The following is an 18,697-nucleotide window of genomic DNA, read 5'->3' on the forward strand; positions in this document are numbered from 1 at the left end:
TGGTGGTGGTGGTGGTGGTGGTGGTGGTGGTGGTGGTGGTGGTGGTGGTGGTGGTGGTGGTGGTGGTGGTGGTGGTGGTGGTGGTGGTGGTGGTGGTGGTGGTGGTGGTGGTGGTGGTGGTGGTGGTGGTGGTGGTGGTGGTGGTGGTGGTGGTGGTGGTGGTGGTGGTGGTGGTGGTGGTGGTGGTGGTGGTGGTGGTGGTGGTGGTGGTGGTGGTGGTGGTGGTGGTGGTGGTGGTGGTGGTGGTGGTGGTGGTGGTGGTGGTGGTGGTGGTGGTGGTGGTGGTGGTGGTGGTGGTGGTGGTGGTGGTGGTGGTGGTGGTGGTGGTGGTGGTGGTGGTGGTGGTGGTGGTGGTGGTGGTGGTGGTGGTGGTGGTGGTGGTGGTGGTGGTGGTGGTGGTGGTGGTGGTGGTGGTGGTGGTGGTGGTGGTGGTGGTGGTGGTGGTGGTGGTGGTGGTGGTGGTGGTGGTGGTGGTGGTGGTGGTGGTGGTGGTGGTGGTGGTGGTGGTGGTGGTGGTGGTGGTGGTGGTGGTGGTGGTGGTGGTGGTGGTGGTGGTGGTGGTGGTGGTGGTGGTGGTGGTGGTGGTGGTGGTGGTGGTGGTGGTGGTGGTGGTGGTGGTGGTGGTGGTGGTGGTGGTGGTGGTGGTGGTGGTGGTGGTGGTGGTGGTGGTGGTGGTGGTGGTGGTGGTGGTGGTGGTGGTGGTGGTGGTGGTGGTGGTGGTGGTGGTGGTGGTGGTGGTGGTGGTGGTGGTGGTGGTGGTGGTGGTGGTGGTGGTGGTGGTGGTGGTGGTGGTGGTGGTGGTGGTGGTGGTGGTGGTGGTGGTGGTGGTGGTGGTGGTGGTGGTGGTGGTGGTGGTGGTGGTGGTGGTGGTGGTGGTGGTGGTGGTGGTGGTGGTGGTGGTGGTGGTGGTGGTGGTGGTGGTGGTGGTGGTGGTGGTGGTGGTGGTGGTGGTGGTGGTGGTGGTGGTGGTGGTGGTGGTGGTGGTGGTGGTGGTGGTGGTGGTGGTGGTGGTGGTGGTGGTGGTGGTGGTGGTGGTGGTGGTGGTGGTGGTGGTGGTGGTGGTGGTGGTGGTGGTGGTGGTGGTGGTGGTGGTGGTGGTGGTGGTGGTGGTGGTGGTGGTGGTGGTGGTGGTGGTGGTGGTGGTGGTGGTGGTGGTGGTGGTGGTGGCCATATCCGTAGTATACGCCATACCCAGTATACACGCCAACAACAGAGTAAGATTCACCTCATCAACTTATTATTGTTCAGCACATCACATACGCATGAATACATTTGTTTAACTTTATCACCTTTTTTCCGTTATTATTTTCAAAAGGAACTAACCACAAGAAATTTGTCAGAAATATCAAAGTTATTGATAGGTTACATAACGCTTATGTAATCTTTTCTTCATCAAATGTATTAAAGCATTAACTTGTTTTGGAGATTTGTATTGTGGAGTGTTTAGGTGAAAGCCATTATTTGTTTTTGAGCTCAACGAAAGAATTTAGAGAAAAAGAATATTGCAAAGCTATTGGTGGTGATCAAATGGAGTTCTCAATGTTTCACCTGTGATTTGCTCTGCTATTCTCTCCGGCGGGTTTGAGAATGAAAATTTGTTCATGTTTGTGACGGAACAGTATTTAAGGGTAGTCAGAACTTCAAACGGCTCAGTTCATGCTCATGTTCATGTGGCAAGATGAGCAAGCCTTGCTCTCAGTTAAATAGCAAGGCAATAAGAGATAAGGCGGAGTGCGAGATAGTTGCGAGGGTTGAAAAGCTGTGTTCGGTTGTTGCTTTTAAGTGCGTTTGGCGGGTTAGCGACGCCGAAATAGAAAGAGCATGGAACTGGATATGCGAGAAACGCGACGAATGCGATTTAACCTTGTCAAAATTGGCGGAAATTTGCTTCTTTTTTTCGGCGATAAGTACGTCAACATTGGACAGCAAGAAGCGAAAAAGGCCACAATTGCAGGAGACCAGAGAGAGTGACGAATCGAATGACGAATCGCCCGTCAATGCGTCCCAGCTTTCATCGCCGGGAAAGCAAACATTCCCAGCCATATCTTACTGGGTGGCTTGCCAAACAAACAATGGCTCGGTCATTAATGCACTTAGAATCCAAAGAGCTGTCGCAAGTTGCGGTTTGGAATATTATGCATCAAGGGCGTCGCGAAAGAAAAACTGCTGTCATAACCTGAATCAGCTGTGTCAAGTGTTTAAGGACCACAAAAACCTCTGCTTAATGCAACTAGTGGAGTCATCGTACCAGCATTGCCTCGGGTGAGTAGATTAATTTGACCAATTTATATTCTTTGAATTTCTGTTAAATTGCACGCTAATGAAAGTAAATATATAATAAACAAACATAAATAGTCAGAAAGGTAAAAAATGCTATTCATCATTGAAAAATCAAAGTAATCATGCTTCATTGCCCGGTGAAAAGAGACTGTTATTCGATTATCGATAATTGATCAATTTTTATCTTCTCATTTTCAAAACATCGCGAGTTTGATTTCAGCAGTTCACTTTCACAAAGTAATACCAGGGAGATATTGCATTGCCTTACGTAAGCAAAACCTTTTGTTTTGATTGGCAGGGCTCTGCAAGAGGAGCTTCATGGTGACTTCCACGAAGAATCCCAAGAGTCAGCGCCGACGGAAAATGTCGTTCGCCTTCGTGTCGTTCTTGAGAGTTTTCAAACGATGATGGCAGCATCCGTTTCGGAATTACGCCGAGCTGGTCTCGTGTTAGACACCTTTGGATTTGATAACAACCTGCAAAGTACATCGCAGACAGCACTACCAGATCCGCCGCACAAACCCCTATCCTGTCCAGTAACAGTCCTGTGCAACGATATACAAATTGTGATGAAAAAGCTGCAGTATGCTGTGTATCGCGACGAGGTGTACAAACTGGCGGCCAAATCGCAGTTCACGTTCCAGTATCTGTGTACCATGAAAACGTTCCTCCACAGCCTAATGGGAAACGAAGCGTTCAAAGACCGTCTGGTCCAGCATATTCAACGTGTTCTGCCCATACTAAGCGAGCCAGAAAGCTCTTTCATACGCCAAATTAAGATTGACAGAGACCTGATCGAAGTACAAGACGGGTGGTTTTGGAGCTTTTCCTCTGGGTCGTTCGTCCAAGGGATTATCTCAGAATCTCAGGTGAGAAGAATACACTGGACTGTTTTAACATTTAAATAAGAAGATACAATCAAATTTTCAAACCCAATCTTTACGATCTGTAGCACTGTCTGATGTGCTTTTGTTTTGGCTCTTTTCAACAGAAGGGTCTCACAACTCCACGCGCGTTTGTGGACTACGACCGACTCAAGGACCCGGAGCCAAGATATTTTGAGGCAATCCTAAGGAACAGCCTAACAGAAGATGAAATTCGGCAGTTTTGTGCAGATTTCCTGGCGTTGTTCCGTCCCAAAGAACACAAACAGCCTGTGCTGTGTGCTATTGGCTCAGCTGACAGCGGAAAGACCAGCCTCTTCTCACCTGTTTTTCAGATCATTCCCCTAAGCCGAATTGCTCGCGTCACGAAGCAAAAGAGTTTCAACAAGGCTATGATCGACAACCTGACAGAGGTTATCTTCCTAGACGAGGCATATGCCACCCTGCTCGACATAGATGACTGGAAAATCATATGTCAAGGGGGCTTCACGTCGCACGACGCGAAGTGGAAAAAGGCTCAAGGTTTCCATTGCACTGCGACCATGTACATAACTTGCCAGGTGGAAATGGATTTTGGTGCAGCTCACAATCAAGCTATGGACAAACGCCTGCGCAAGTACCACTTCAAGAGTCTTCCTCGTGTCGAACCTGAAGCAAACAAGTGGCTGAGGAAACATGCTATGGATTGCATTGTGTGGGCGCACAATATCGTAGGAGACAGCCCGAGCAGTCAGGCCAGTACAATGCCCACTGTGCACGAAAGTGGTATGCCTGAGGAGGAGTTGCGCAACATTTTGAGCGTTTCTTTAATAGACGAAGAAGTCGACGAAACCGCCCAGGGCGATTGTAGACGAGAACAGAGTTGCGGCCTTCTGACAGAACCGCAATCCCGAGAAGAAAGCTCTGAAGAGGACGCCATTGAAGATGTCGGCGATTCCGATGAAGACGAGACCCTGACGACCTTGAAAGCTAGGCTGGCACAATGCTCACCTGGCTCTCTACGTCACCGCCAACTGAGCCACATGTTAGAAAGTCATCTCGCTGAAAAGGAAAGGCTGAAAAGGGTTGAAGAAAAGTGCTATAAGAAGAGGCAACACTTCTTACAAACGAGGGGAGTGTCGGTGGAGCACGTGTCGTTGCTCCCGCACGACCATAACGAGCCGCTGCCCACACCGATTCGAAGGGACCTCGCTGCCTTTCAAGAAGATCAGGAACAGGAAAGGATCAGAACAGCATTTGGGAAGCCGTGGCTTTTAGCTATGGAGAAGGAAATGGCTGAGCAAAGCGACAGAATGGAAGATCCAAGAGACGAAGAAGAACGAAGAGTGATGCAAAGTCTCCTGGAAATCAATTGCGAAAAACTGCGCTGTTATCACGAGCGTCATGGAACGCTGAAACTACCGGCTGCCCTGGCAGAACGCAAGAGGCTCTGCCTTATCAACGAGCTGGTAGACCGTTCTTGCGTGAATTTCATACGAGACCTGTTCTCTCCGCTGCCAGTGAGAGTCTTCCCACCGAGCCAGCGTCCAGCAAATCTGCCTGCCAGAAGCAGGAGCTCAGACGAAGACGACGAAGAATGTTGGTCGGCGGCACCAAAGACACCAATGTACATTCCGAATGACGACGTGGAAGCTATCTGTCCACCGTCCCCAGGCATTGCTCGAGCTCACAACCCTGTAGCAGCTACGTCAGTGAAGAGGCCGCACTTTCAAAGCCAGGCGCGTCCATCCAAGAAGCAAATGACCCTGACTCGTTTTATGCAGACTAGTACGCAACCGTAGATTGGTAGTTTCATGGGCTTGTAATAAGACAGCTTGCGTGCGACTTATTCTTTCTATGTTCATATTTGCACATGTATTAGTGTGTGCATTGTTAAGGAATACCACGTTGCGCTTATGCTACGTTTGACTATTTTGCACACGATGTGAATTAAAGGAAAAATATTATGGCTATTAGTTACATTAAGAGATTATAGTTCTTGAAAGCACTGTGAACTAGACAGTCGTTATGCTACAGTGATATTGACAGTGGCGATAGGCCAGTTCCAAAAGAATATAACATGTTTGTTGAGTTTGCTGTCATCTGGAGACAGGAAGATGCATTTACAATAAAGCAATTGATTTTTGTCTGTTTTGTGTACAACAAACTCTGCTTACACCCATCAGCTTTGCATTGAAAGTCAGTGTCCACACTTTTCCAGTCTCTTTATCAAACTAGCGACATTTTCATTCCGGCCCTTTTCTTTAGAGAGTCCGCCGTTCTTCCGTCTTGAAATGCGAAATCGGAATCTCTCAAAATAGCTGTCCACTGTCCAAACCCGTGCTTAGTTATCCCTTCCTTCAGAAAATCATCCTCTTCTTTCGTGAATTTTAAAACATGACGAGTTTTCCTCTGAAGGTGCAAGTTTCTCTTAGGCAGGGTATCCTTTATGGGGGTCGAGCTGTTTTTATTCTGAGCTGTCTCAACTGAAGGCCCGGAGCTGGACGTTGAACCGCCAAGTCTTGCGTGTACGTCATCGTCTACCTCGGAACCCTTGGTACCTTGAAGTTTTTGAAGACACTCGTGACCCTTCAGGGCAACTTCTCGCGATCGTTGCTTTTGATAGTGAACTTTAGCAACCGCAGAACTGTGTTTCTGGTCCTCAGACAAAAACCTTTGCTCTTCGCTAGTGAGCTGATTGAGGCTTTGCGTTTCGACGATTTGGCGATAACGTGTGGGATGAATGTATTTTCCAATTGCATCAAAAACCAGTTTGCTCATAGTTTCGCCCAGTTTGCCATGCTGACCTCCATTTCTGGTGACGAGAACGAAATCACACTGGGGCTTAAGCAACGGTCTAACGTTCGAGATGTAGCCGTTAAGAACGTGCATGTTTGCGTCGGTCAGAATCAAAGAATCGAAGCCATATTTTCCAGCCGTCTTGAACGTTTTCTGATCGATAAATCCACCGTTTTCCTTAGCTGTGGCAATCATGTCCACCGTCAAATATTGGTACGTCATGGGCCGCGATCCCTTCACCTTGATGAACAGATACATGGCTACAAATTTTGTGGCAAATGCTAGGTCTGAGGGGTTCACTTGGGCTGGACTGGTTTTGCACATTTTCACGGTATTTTCGTAACGCGGCAGATGAAATTTCACCACCTCCAATAACTCCTCCATTGTTGCCCAGTGCCCTCTTGCTTCCAGAGTCTCGATGTCTAAATCTTGTGTCCACTGCAATCTCATCATCTTTGCAACTGTTTTTCGGGCTCTCTTGAGGTACAACTCTGTCGTAGAGAACTTTCTTAGAACTGCTTCTGATGCGCCATGAAGTTTTCTGAAGTCGATCAATTCAGAAATAGCATCTATGTAGCCCAAACGCCCACCATGACCGAGCTTACATTCATCTTGTAAGTAGTCGATAAATTTAAACAACAGATTTGGAGAACACAAACTAAAGTCGACCACTTCAAACGTTAACTCCTCTTCATCTTCACAGCAAAATCTAAGAAACTTGAAGCACCTTGTCACTATCTGTTGAGCGGCACGATCTTTCTTACAACCGCCAGCACTTCCTGTCAACCATTTCGTGAATACTTCGCCAATGTTACATGATAATGGAAATGAAGAAAGTAACTTCACGTTGTGCTTTGTGGTCTCGCTTGTCTCATCTTCATTTCTTCCAATCGTCAGCGACTTTGTTACTTGTTTAGAATCGGGCCTTTCGTCAAAATAAAAGAACCAACTGTGTTTAGTGCTAACGTGTTTTCTACAGCCTCTCTGACTTTGAAATCCATCATGTTCACACTCTTGTATCGGGCAATGGTAAAAGCTGTCTGCTTCATCCTTTTCCAAGTGAAGCCGCTTTGGTTTGGGTGATGCTCCTTGGACATCTGACCAATTGACTTTGCACTTCTTGCTCATTTTTTCCCTTTAAACAACATGTGGCTAGCACAATCGCCTTTAAATCTTAGCCGAAACAAAAGGACGTTTCAACTTGCCAAAACATGCCCTTGCTTGCCCACACTCATTACTATTGTGTAAAATTCATGACAGTGAGATACAACCCAAACTTGCCCAGGCAGGTCTGTACACGCCTATTCAGTGACACAATACATAGTTAACGGATCGATAAATCGGAACAATAAAGTCCAAAACTTGTTCCTAATGACCAATTTCGGAACAATATATTCCATTCACAGATAGCAAAATCGGAATAACACAGTCTTTCTTTATTAATTTCGGAACAATGTGTTCCACGCACAAATAGGAACTCGGAACAAAACAGACCTAATTTATCAAGTTAGGAACAATGTGTTCCATGCACAAATAGGAACTCGGAACAATACAGACCCAGTTTATCAAGTTAGGAACAATGTGTTTCATGCACAAATAGGAACTCGGAACAAAACAGACCCAATTTATCAAGTTAGGAACAATGTGTTTCATGCACAAATAGGAACTCGGAACAAAACAGTCCTAATTTATCAAGTTAGGAACAATGTGTTCCATGCACAAATAGGAACTCGGAACAAAACAGTCCTAATTTATCAAGTTAGGAACAATGTGTTCCATGCACAAATAGGAACTCGGAACAAAACAGACCCAATTTATCAAGTTAGGAACAATGTGTTCCATGTACAAAAAGGAACTCGGAACAAAGCAGTCCTAAATCACTCATTTGGGAACAATTTGTTCCACTTGCAGTTGACAACTCGGAACAAAATGTTCTTGTCTTACCTTACAGTGAACGCTATGTTCCTACTCTGTAAAAAGCCGGTCCTCTTAAGGTTAATAGGAACACAAAAATGAGGAACACTCGATCCCAGAGGAACGTTCCTTTACAAATATCGGAACAGCCGAAAAAACTTAAAATTTGTGAAAAATAAACCAACAAGTTCAGCTTTAAAGCTAAAAAAGCATCTATTAAACGTTTAGGTAAAATAGAACCAAGCTTCAAAATCTAGAGTACTTTGATGTTCTCGAAGGCAGTAAAATAAACCCTGTAAAAATTTTGGGAAATGTAGAGGAGGATCGAAGAAGGAGGAGGAGGAAGACGAAGAAGAGGAGGAGGAGGAAAAGGGGGATCGAAGGAGGAGGAGGAGGAGGAGGGGGAGGAGAAGGAGAAGGAGGAGGAGGCGGAGGGGGAGGACGAGGAGGAGGACGAGGAGGACGAGGAAGAGGAGGAGGAGGAGGAGGAGGAGGAGGGGGTGTTACTTTCTTATTCACCCTCATAATCAAACACCTTACCTCAATACCGTAAAAGGTGTAGTCCATCTTGTTCTGTAAGAAAGAGGAAGCTTGGTTTTCAGCCGTATCGTTATTCAACTCGCATTTGTGTCTGCCTCCATCCAAAGGTCCAACATTTATGGACACACAGTTAGGCTCATTATAACACTTTACTTGGCAGCTCCCCGGATTGGGAGACTCTACGGTCCTAATCAGGTGGCCGGTAAAAGTTTTGTGTTGTATTGGCTCGAACAAGATTCTGCGACATTTATCAACAACTGTGAAAAGACAAATAAAATTTTGGATCGTTTCTCCTGTTTAACCCGTGAGGGGGAGTGGGGAGGAGGGGGGGGGGGGGAAGCGTTGGGCGATGCTGATTTAAAACATGCGAACTATATTCGTCGAGCTTTCTGACTTGTCCTAAAATTTACCAGGGATATTTTATTGCGTTTGGTTACTTGACTTTCCTACGGAATCATTGTTTTCAAAGGGTGTTTCAACGAAATTTAATGTTCTGGCATGCGTGATTCACCGAAGTGAAAAAACGGTTGACGAAGCTTTACTAGTCAGTCAGTACTTTTGGATATACAGAGTGGGCCACAAAGACATCACCACCTCCCCCCTCTATTTCTGGCTAAATCCTTAAGAAAACCGATAATTACTCACTCATACATGTTGGAAGAACAAAAAGTTGTTAACTTTTGTCGCCGCTTAAGCTTTGAGGCTAATTTCGGTAATGGACGGCGTTTGTGAAGATGAAGCTTTAAGCGTAATTAGCGAAAACAAAAAAACAAACAGCAAAGTATAAGCGAGATACAAGAAAGCGGCTGTAACTAATTAAAGACTGGCGAAAACCAACGCTTTTACTGTGCTTCAGTTTCTTTTCTTTTCCTTTTTTTGTTTTTTGAAAAATTTTGTTTAGCACCATCTTGTTCTTCAAGTTTAAATAAATGGTCCGATATGCCTTCTATCTCTATCTAGCGTACAAGTAATTCGGAGCAGACAGTGTGTGTCTTTATAGCTCATATTTGGAAACTTTCTCACCGATCTTGGAATAATTAGCATTTTTAATCCTGCCTGCAGTGCAACTAAACGATGCAATGATTTTCGCAGCTTCTGAAAACTCAGCCCGGATGAAGCAATATGGAACTTTATTTCAGCACGCGTTGTTCAAACGGATTAGTGATAAAGAAAGTGTTAGAGTGAAATACAACTTCAAACCAAAATAGAGAAGCAAAAAATTAATTGACAAAGTCATACTCTTACCACAACACCCGGCCTGACAAAATGGAAGGATGATTCCAAATGAGATAGCGATGACTGGTAAAAAGTTGCGCTTCAAACTATCTGAAGAAGAATCCAGCATTCTCGTCAACGCGACAAATTTTGATTAAAAATTGTTTTACGGCCACTCTGATATCATCAATTTTAGTTTCACATGAAAATACATAGCAGGTGTTTGCCAAAACGTCAATGGAATCTTGCATGTTGTTAAATACCTTGTTCCAGTTCATTAATAGATATCGCTGTTTTCAATTTTCAGTTTTGGTGCACCGTCATTCCATGATGTAACCTAGACATAACTACAACAACATGTAGTAATTATGAATACTGAATAAAAATTGTGCTATGCATTTTTAAAAAATCCCATGAAAATATCTTCAGAGAATTAACAGACCAGTTTGTGACGGTAAAAATAACAATTATGATAGATTTGTGAAAAGATTTTGTTCCCAGTGCTTGCCAGTTCTTGATGCCGTGGGATTACGAATTGTTTAAGTCAACAAAGTCCACTGGAAAAGTTGAAAATTTACATGGACATGTCAATTTTAATTTACAGCATGTAAATCTTGATTTACATTCTTTGTAAATTACAATTTACATGTTAGGGTTCTGTAAAATAAATTTACCGGAAATTTACAGCTTTTAGTACAGCATGTAAATGTTCTGTAAATAGTGATTTACATTGTCTTTGTCGACAGTGATCATTTGAAGAACATGTAAAAACCTGTAAAATATTTTACGCACTTTTACAGTGTCTGCCTTTGTAAGAAACATGTGAATTGCTTTGCTAAACCATGTAAGAAACGTGTAAATAATTCAAGCGAATGCTGTGAAAAGTCTGGAAATGTTATGTTTGTAACCCTGTAAAAACCATGTAAATGAAAAAAGGGGGCCTGTAAGAAACATGTAAAAACCATGTCAATGAAAAAAGGGGGCCTGTAAGAAACATTTAAAAACCATGTCAATGAAAAAAGGGGGCCTGTAAGAAACATATAAAAACCATGTCAATGAAAAAAGGGGGCCTGTAAGAAACATATAAAAACCATGTAAACGAAAAAAAGGGGGCCTGTAAGAAACATGTAAAAACAATGTGAATGAAGGAAAGGGAGCCTGTAAGAAACATGTAAAAACCATGTAAATGGAAAACCTAGAAGTTGCACGGGTGCAGTGGGGGGCTGTAAATAGCCTGTTAAAAACATGTAAATTAAAAAGGGGGACCTTGCAAAGGCTGTGAAAACAATTTAAATGAGATAATGGGGGCTTTTCGAAAAACTGTAAAGACCACGTTAATGTAAAATGGAAACTGTGAGAAAAAAAAGATCTAAATTTAAGAGAAGGCCTGCCTAAACCCTGCAAAAACCATGTAATGGAAAAGTGGGCTTATTTAATATAACTCTGGTGTAACGGTTCAACCAACGGAGACTGTTCAAATGATGCAAATTCCAAGTTACCGACAGGTTCGCTATCCTCTTGTAAACGGTTGGTTGGATTTTGCAAAGAAATAAATGAAAAGTTACCCCGGCCAGGTTAAACTTGCGGGGACGGGGGGGGGGGGGGGGGGAGAGAGAGGAAAGGTTGTCTCGGGTAACCGAGAACATATAAATGGGACCTTTTAAAGGCGCGTAAAGTTAAAATGTAACACCGCCCTAAAGCTCCGTAAACCTACCGTGAAGCCTCCATTAAGGTGCCTTTTACGTTGAAGCATTTGAACTTCTCTAAAGTCCAAGTGTCTGCTATAGTGTGCTTTAAATTGAAGTTGGGTTAGAAGGTGTGCACCAAACTAAATCGCTGCATTGATCGACACCGCACTAAGCTGTCTTCTTGTGAACTTTCCGCGCATCCACAACGACAAAATAAAACTAGAATTGTTACTGCACATGCAGGCGTCCCAAGCTTACGTCTCTAGAAAAGAGAAAAATTAATTCGCGGACACGTACGTATTTATTCATGAAGGACCACGAAAGCGTCACGTGTTGTGTGAGTTCAAGACGGAAAGAGCCCTGGTGACCGAGTTTGAACTGACGCGAGTTAGGTTAGACAGGGAACTACAAGGGACACGGCCGGCCCAACGACCGTTTTCTCTCGAATGCTTTGGAACGCTCTTTTAGACTATCTGGTGTACTTTCAAAGCTCTGTAGGTTAATTTAGGTTGCGCAGAAAAAATTTATCTCTTCGGTTATTCTAGAGGAGCTTGAGTATCTCGTACTTATTAGGGCTTTTTTGTCCATTTCCCGAAAACGTTAGGACTTATCGCCTTTCCGAAAATGATAGCTGACTTTTTTTCGGTACCCAAAATGACATTTTGTTTTTTGTTTGTTTGTTTGTTTGTTTGTTTGTTTGTTTGTTTGTTTGTTTGGTGATTTCTACCGTTCTGTGCTTTCATTGCCGTCACTGTTATCCCAGTCCCTTTGTAAGAGCATATCAGCCTTGTGAGTGCCCGATCTCCAACAAACAGGAATCAGCGGTCTTCATGTCAGGTACCAGGTCCTCTCGGTTCTCCCGCCATGTTTGGCCGTTCGTTGGAACTTGCATCGAACTCGAGCTCTGTTTTAGCGGGCCAAAATCCACTCTACCTTCGCTTCGTCATCGTGCACGGTTTCAAGGCAAAGTTTTCCGTTACCCAGAAGCTGAAGATAGCGATTACAGGCAACAACAACAACAACAGGTAAGCAAGTTTTGCATAAATTGAACGAGTAGAGTAAAGTAACGTCAAGATACGTATACATTTCGTTTTGCCTTTGGTTGGGAATGTGTCATTATCAAGGAGAAGTTACATTGCTTGCGGAGTCGACTTTGTTGATGTTTACCTGCCATGCATAAAGAGCTTTATTATCTGTTATTATCTGTTCTCGATAACCGAGTAAGAGCATGCGACATTTGTTATTGGCTTATATGCACCTTATGATTCCTTCTGATGCATTCTCTTGTAAGGTTATGTTGCCCTCTGATGTGAATGCTAGTAAGCTAAAATGTAATGTGCCATCTTCAGCAGAGAAATTTCTCTTATGCTAGTTTAAGTATTCTGAAGTTACTCAAGTGTCTACAGTTGTACCTACATGCAAGTTACAATGTGCTACACAACTGTACATGAACATTGCACCCACTGGTGCTGATAGTAAGGTAAATGTTGTGAAGTTTTCTTTCACAAAAAAAAAACTACGATACTTTATAAAGAGGTATACATGTACCTCAAACTGTCATGAAAACTACACAGGACTTGCAAAAAAAAAAAGGAAGAGTAACTTGCCCAGGCTGGAAAATCTACTTGTCTTGGACGATACAGTATAGTCAATCTATTATTTCATAGCAATCAATAGGAATTAGTCAATGATATCAGAAATCAATAAAAGGATTCGTCATGAGTAATCGATTGTGATCAAATTTTCAATAAGCATTATCAATTTTGCTGATACTAGCTTATCTTTTAAGCAACATTTAATAAGATAGAAATGAACAAAAGATATAAAGAGAAATATGAAATCATGAGTACAATTGCATAAAAACATAACATTGCATCTTGTAAACAGAATATTTTGCTGGCATACATGTATCGGGGACTATGTTTTGGGGGTCTTTGGTAGTGCCTTTGAAATCTACATAAAAAAGTTACAATCAAACATTGTGTTGAGGGACACAATTTTTCTACAGTATATGTGAACTAACAAAGAGAGGCCAACTTTCAATTGATTCTCTAATGACTGATAAATTTGGTAAAATCAAATCGATAACTTGAAACTTCTCTTACTAGATGTGAGTATGAATTTCTTTCAATTGATTGATAGCACTGATAACACTTACATTAATTTCAATTTATTGATTTATATCAATTTATGGATCAATTTCATTCGATTGCCTTACCCTGGGACAAGCAGACAGCACTTTAAAGCCCTGTTACAGCTTTACATTTTACTTGTATGAAATTGGGCTCTTACCAAATACATGTAGGTTTCATGTGTCATGCATCTGTTCATTCATCTGTAGCAGGGCAGGAAAAAAAAATTGTAAGTCACTTGCCCAGTGGGCCAGTCAATTTCAGTTTTCACTTGGCCAGTAAGGAAATCAGAGGACAAATGCGAATGAAGTACGCTCGGATTCCTAACTAATTCTTGCTTTCAATCTAATAATTAACTAATCTTTAGGTCTTAAGTTTTGAAATGGAATGACTGGAAATTATCATTTATCAAGCTCGCATTTTTAGTCAGACTTACAAGACTACTGAGGCTACATTGTAATTTCACTTGCCCACCGGGCCACTGAACTTCTATTTTCACTTGCCCAAGAGCAAAATTTACTTGGCTGAGGAAATCAGACCTGGGTTTTTTCTGCCCTGAGTAGATCACAGATAACACCAAAATGGGGTAAAAACAAAAAATATTCACATAAGCCATTACCAGAGTGTGTCACAGAATCTGTGAATTTTTCAGGCGTGTGTCACTGATGTTCTTACCACATTTTGGTGTCTTCTGTGATCTATTACTGAACAGATGCGCGACAACATAAAATCTATCTGCTTCGTAATACATAATGAAGAAACAAAAACAAACATTTATAACATCAGCTGTACCTTTGTCCACCAATAGAGCATAAGTGCGCGTAAGAAACAATCAAATTGTGCCTGCAAATAACTTGACTTATTATATAAACATTGTTTGATAGGAGTTTGATTTATTGTGCATGAATATTACAATGTAGAAGATAGTGAGCATTGAATATTTACTGCCACACATTTTGAGTTTAGTTCTTCTACATCCTCTGACATTCAGTGCCTTCCAATCAGAGATGCAAAGTTTTTGTCACACAGTAGCTACAGATGTAGATGTAAGATGTGTTTGATTGATGAATATTCAGGGCTCAAAATAATGGCCAGTCAATGGGCAATGTCTGGCCAGAATGGTGACTTCACTGGCCAAAAGCTTCTCTGGCCGGTCATGTTGGCCAGTCATGTCATGTTGAGATGGTCACGTTGTTCATTCTTGAATAAACAATCAAATCCCCAACTGTAAATCTGAGAGTTTTTAATCTCTTTTTTATTATGACCTCTATTGAAAACATACACCAATGCATACATGTATCTGTTCGAACGGCTAAAGACCATTCGCTAGCTGTTTGTCATGCGTTCAAGATCGATAGGAATGCCATTCGAGTGACTGGGGTTAAATCCGTTCGGAAAAATATTAAGCCAATTTTTAAACAGTCTAGTAGTGACTGGAACAAACAAACTATATTTGTGGGTTGAATTTGGCTCACATTACATGTACTTGATTTTTGCGTAAATATCCTGACCGGTCAGAAACGAGACGTGACCGAGCTAAAATTACTTTGGCCGGTCAACATGACCGGCTACAGTCCGATTTCAAAGGTCACAGTATAAATTGGAATGATAAGAAACAAAATAATAACTCCAGTGTAAAATTCACTGATTGATATCATACACAGAATTTGCTGATTCATACTCAGACATAACTCATCTTATTTAACGAAACGTTTTATGTTACTTGTAGGTTGAAGTAAAATTGAGAGTGGTCAATACATGCATACTCCTTGGCATTGATGCTTGATCAGGAAAAAATCAGCCACTGAGAAGTCTACAGTACTTATGACTCTATAAGGGGTCCAAGGCCCATTTCTTGAAGGCCCTGGAAACTTTTCGGGCCCACAAAGCCATCTTTAATTGAGCTGTGTCTAAAAACTAAGAGCTGTATATGCCTGAAACTTCTTGTGTGAAGGAAACCTCTGTTCATATTGAGAATAAGCGATTAAAACAGCTCTGTAAGCATAAGATTTCAGATTTTGGTATGGCTTTCTGGGTGCGAAAACTTTTTGGGACCTTCAAGAAATGGGCCCCTGGTGCATTACAGTCTAACATGGTGACCTTCCACACTTTGATATGCTCTGGCAACTTTCTGGCATAAATTCAACCACTTTAAACATTATTTTTTAATGCTTTGAAGTATCACCTACACTGTACCTGTGTTAGTGAATTAGCATCAAATTTAAATATCTTAGATTGCTAGGTTGATACTTATTGTTCAATACAGCAGCTATAAGATTTCATCATAAAAAGAAAAGGCTATGTCTACATACATATAGTACCAGAACAATAATTTATTAACTTATGATGTGTTATGGGAACTATGGTACTAGACAGGCCTTTCAATTTCAAGAGGCCCCTATGAATTTTTTTTTACAGTACAGTTTTTTTATCACAAAAAGAAAAAGTAAAATTTTGAATATTGTTTACAGTGAATGTTTTGTCAGGGGTCCAAAATGTTTGTACTGTTTGGATTCCGTACAGTTTTGGAAAAAGAAGGAAACTGTGACTTTGTAAACATAGCCTAAAAGATGTCAGAAGCATTGTTTTATGTTATGCAATGTAGTATTCCTTTGGCATGAATGTTTTTATGATGAATTTAAAATGTCAATCTATATCTTGTGGTAAATGTTTTTTCTCCCTATTTTCTGTTATTTCAAAAGAACAATTCACTCTATGAAAAAAGTTGATCAATACTTCACACTTACATTGCAGTAATTTTCATGATAAGGTAAAGGTAAAGTCTGCATACGAGCCACGTGGCCCAACAGGCTGGAGCTTATCCCGCTTTCTGTAGCAGGAAGCGACTAGGACTATTTCTACTCCCCCTGGATGAGATGCCAGTCCATTGCAGGGTTACCCCACCATTAAATTCGCTGGTACCCACTTATACACCTGGGTGGAGAGGCACTGAGAGTAAAGTGTGTTGCCCAACAACACAACAGAATGTACCCAACTAGGGCTTGAACCCGGATCGCTCGATCAGGAGTTGAGCGCACTACATGTAACTACGAGGCCATCGTGCCTCCCCCATTTTTCATAAGGCTAATTTAATCCTACATTAATTACTTAGTAAGAAAAAACAGTTTATTCATTCATTTTATGACAAAAGTGTTATCATTATGTTACATTTGACTTTGTGGATTAAGTATATATTTAAGACAGGTATCCATTTGCAAACAATTTTAATTTAGTAATACACCTAAATTGCAAAATTTTTACTAGTTGTAGCTGACAACAGTATAGTTCTTAATCATTTTATTATTTATGAATTAAATAGAGCTGAATATAACGTGGTTTCGCACAATCTTGAAAAGGTCTTGAATTTTAGTAGTCTTCTTGAAGAGTGCTTGAATTCGATTAAAGGAGCTCAGTCATGGTATTTTAAAATATTTTGGCCATGCACAAAATTACATTTAAGTCGTCTTGTTATGGATAGATAGAAAAGAAAACATGTTTTATTTGTTGCAATGTATACATTGTAAACCTTATTCATGGCATATAAAAACTATTTGAATTTTACTGAGTTTGTTCTGATTGCAATAAATTTCTGATTCTGTATAAATTTGCATATTTTCTATTATAATTAAGGTCAACAGATTTGATTACAATAAAAAGTACATTCCTTGCATTTTTCTTCAAGTTATTATTTACAAGTCATTTATCGTACAGGGTTTCTGCCTCCCTTTTTCGATTTCCATGTTATTTACAGGCTCCCTTTTTCCATTTCCAGGTTATTTACAGGCTCCCTTTTTCAATTTACAGGTTATTTGCAGGCTCCCTTTTTCAATTTACAGGTTATTTACAGGCTCCCCTTTTCAATTTACATGTTTTTTACAGGTTCCCTTTTTCGATTTCCATGTTATTTAGAGGCTCCCTTTTTCCATTTACATGCTATTTACAGGCTCCCTCTTTCGATTTCCATGTTATTTACAGGCTCCCTTTTTCCATTTACATGTTATTTACAGGCTCCCTTTTTCGATTTCCATGTTATTTACAGGCTCTTTTTCGATTTACATGTTATTTACAGGCTCCCTTTTTCGATTTACATGTTATTTACAGGCTCCCTTCTTCGATTTACATGTTATTTACAGGCTCCCTTTTTTGATATACATGTTATTTACAGGCTCCCTTTTTCGATTTACATGTTCTTTATGGGCTCCTTTTTTGATTTCCATGTTATTTACAGACCCCCTTTTCCGATTTACACGTTATTTACAGGCTCTCTTTTTCGATTTACATGTTATTTACAGGCTCCCTTTTTTGATTTACACATTATTTACAGGCTCCTGTTTTCATTTTCCATGTTATTTACAGCCTCCCTTTTTTTATTTACATGTTGTTTACAGCCTCCCCTTTTTTATTTACATGTTATTTACAGTATTATGGCAGCCTCCCTGTATTAAATTTACATGTTATTTACGGGTTTCCAGGTTGAATCACAAGAAATTTACAGGCTATTTACAGTATTTGCAGGAACAGTTTACATGTTATTTACATGATCTTAGCCCTTTGCTTTGAAACATTTACAGTGTTTTCTTCATCATTTACATGCTTCACGTAAAATATTTACATGTTTTTTACATGAAACCTCCAAAACATGTAAAAGGGGAAAAATCATGTAAATTATTCTTTACAGTCTCTTTTTGATTATTTACATGTTAATTACATGTTATTTACATACTCTGTAAATTTTCAACTTTTCCAGTGGTCCAGGCTACAATCAGGTTGCTTTTTAGAGAGTCATTGTTTTGGCTTACCATATGCGTAAAAAAAATCCAGAAATTTTGGTTGGAACGTAAGTGCAATGATTTAGGTAAGAGTAAAGTCGGATAAAACACAGTTAAATGTTCTAAAATCGCTGAGAAACATCACATAGACAACATATGATGTGAATACATATTTATTATCATTTTATTTCGAGATCAATTTTCGCTGTAAGGCTTCATGCAAATCTGCCATTTTTACGGGTGGTCAAAATTGAGCCTGGGTCCCTTTGGTCAACTCCAACTGTGACAACCTTCCGGAGTGATAGGGTGGGAAGATGAGAGAACCTGGGATCGAGGTTACATCTTCGAGATCTGTGCGGCAAATGTTGCGTTAATGGAAGTCACTCGTGATTTGCTTTTAACTTCAAGAAAGATAAATTTTGACAAAAACAAAAAAAAACAACAACAACAACAAAAAAATAGCCTGTCCGAGTAATGTAGCAGAACGTTGCATTGGA

At 41.4% G+C, this 18,697-nt stretch overlaps 2 protein-coding genes and 1 long non-coding RNA gene across 3 annotated transcripts; 2 read left to right on the top strand and 1 right to left on the bottom strand.

Annotated features, from left to right (window-relative positions):
• Positions 1 to 1,176: 1,176 nt before the first annotated feature.
• On the top strand, positions 1,177 to 5,292 carry LOC149116540 (uncharacterized). Its single transcript, XM_089283754.1, has 3 exons — positions 1,177 to 2,262; positions 2,579 to 3,149; positions 3,272 to 5,292. Exons 1-3 carry the CDS (start codon positions 1,679 to 1,681, stop codon positions 4,943 to 4,945), a joined length of 2,829 nt encoding a protein of 942 aa, XP_089139880.1. The 5' UTR covers positions 1,177 to 1,678; the 3' UTR covers positions 4,946 to 5,292.
• On the bottom strand, positions 5,190 to 7,493 carry LOC149116541 (uncharacterized). Its single transcript, XM_089283665.1, has one exon. The coding sequence runs from the start codon at positions 7,068 to 7,070 to the stop codon at positions 5,373 to 5,375; it is 1,698 nt and encodes a 565-aa protein (XP_089139791.1). The 5' UTR covers positions 7,071 to 7,493; the 3' UTR covers positions 5,190 to 5,372.
• A 4,502-nt stretch (positions 7,494 to 11,995) lies between these two features.
• On the top strand, positions 11,996 to 17,101 carry LOC149116542 (uncharacterized). Its single transcript, XR_016205736.1, has 2 exons — positions 11,996 to 12,324; positions 15,161 to 17,101. It is a non-coding gene; the product is annotated as an uncharacterized LOC149116542 (long non-coding RNA).
• The last annotated feature ends 1,596 nt before the right edge of the window (positions 17,102 to 18,697 follow it).

This window comes from Orbicella faveolata, unplaced genomic scaffold (assembly GCF_042242905.1).
Source record: "Orbicella faveolata isolate gen_17 unplaced genomic scaffold, um_ofav_v1 contig_12, whole genome shotgun sequence".
NCBI lineage: Eukaryota > Metazoa > Cnidaria > Anthozoa > Scleractinia > Merulinidae > Orbicella > Orbicella faveolata.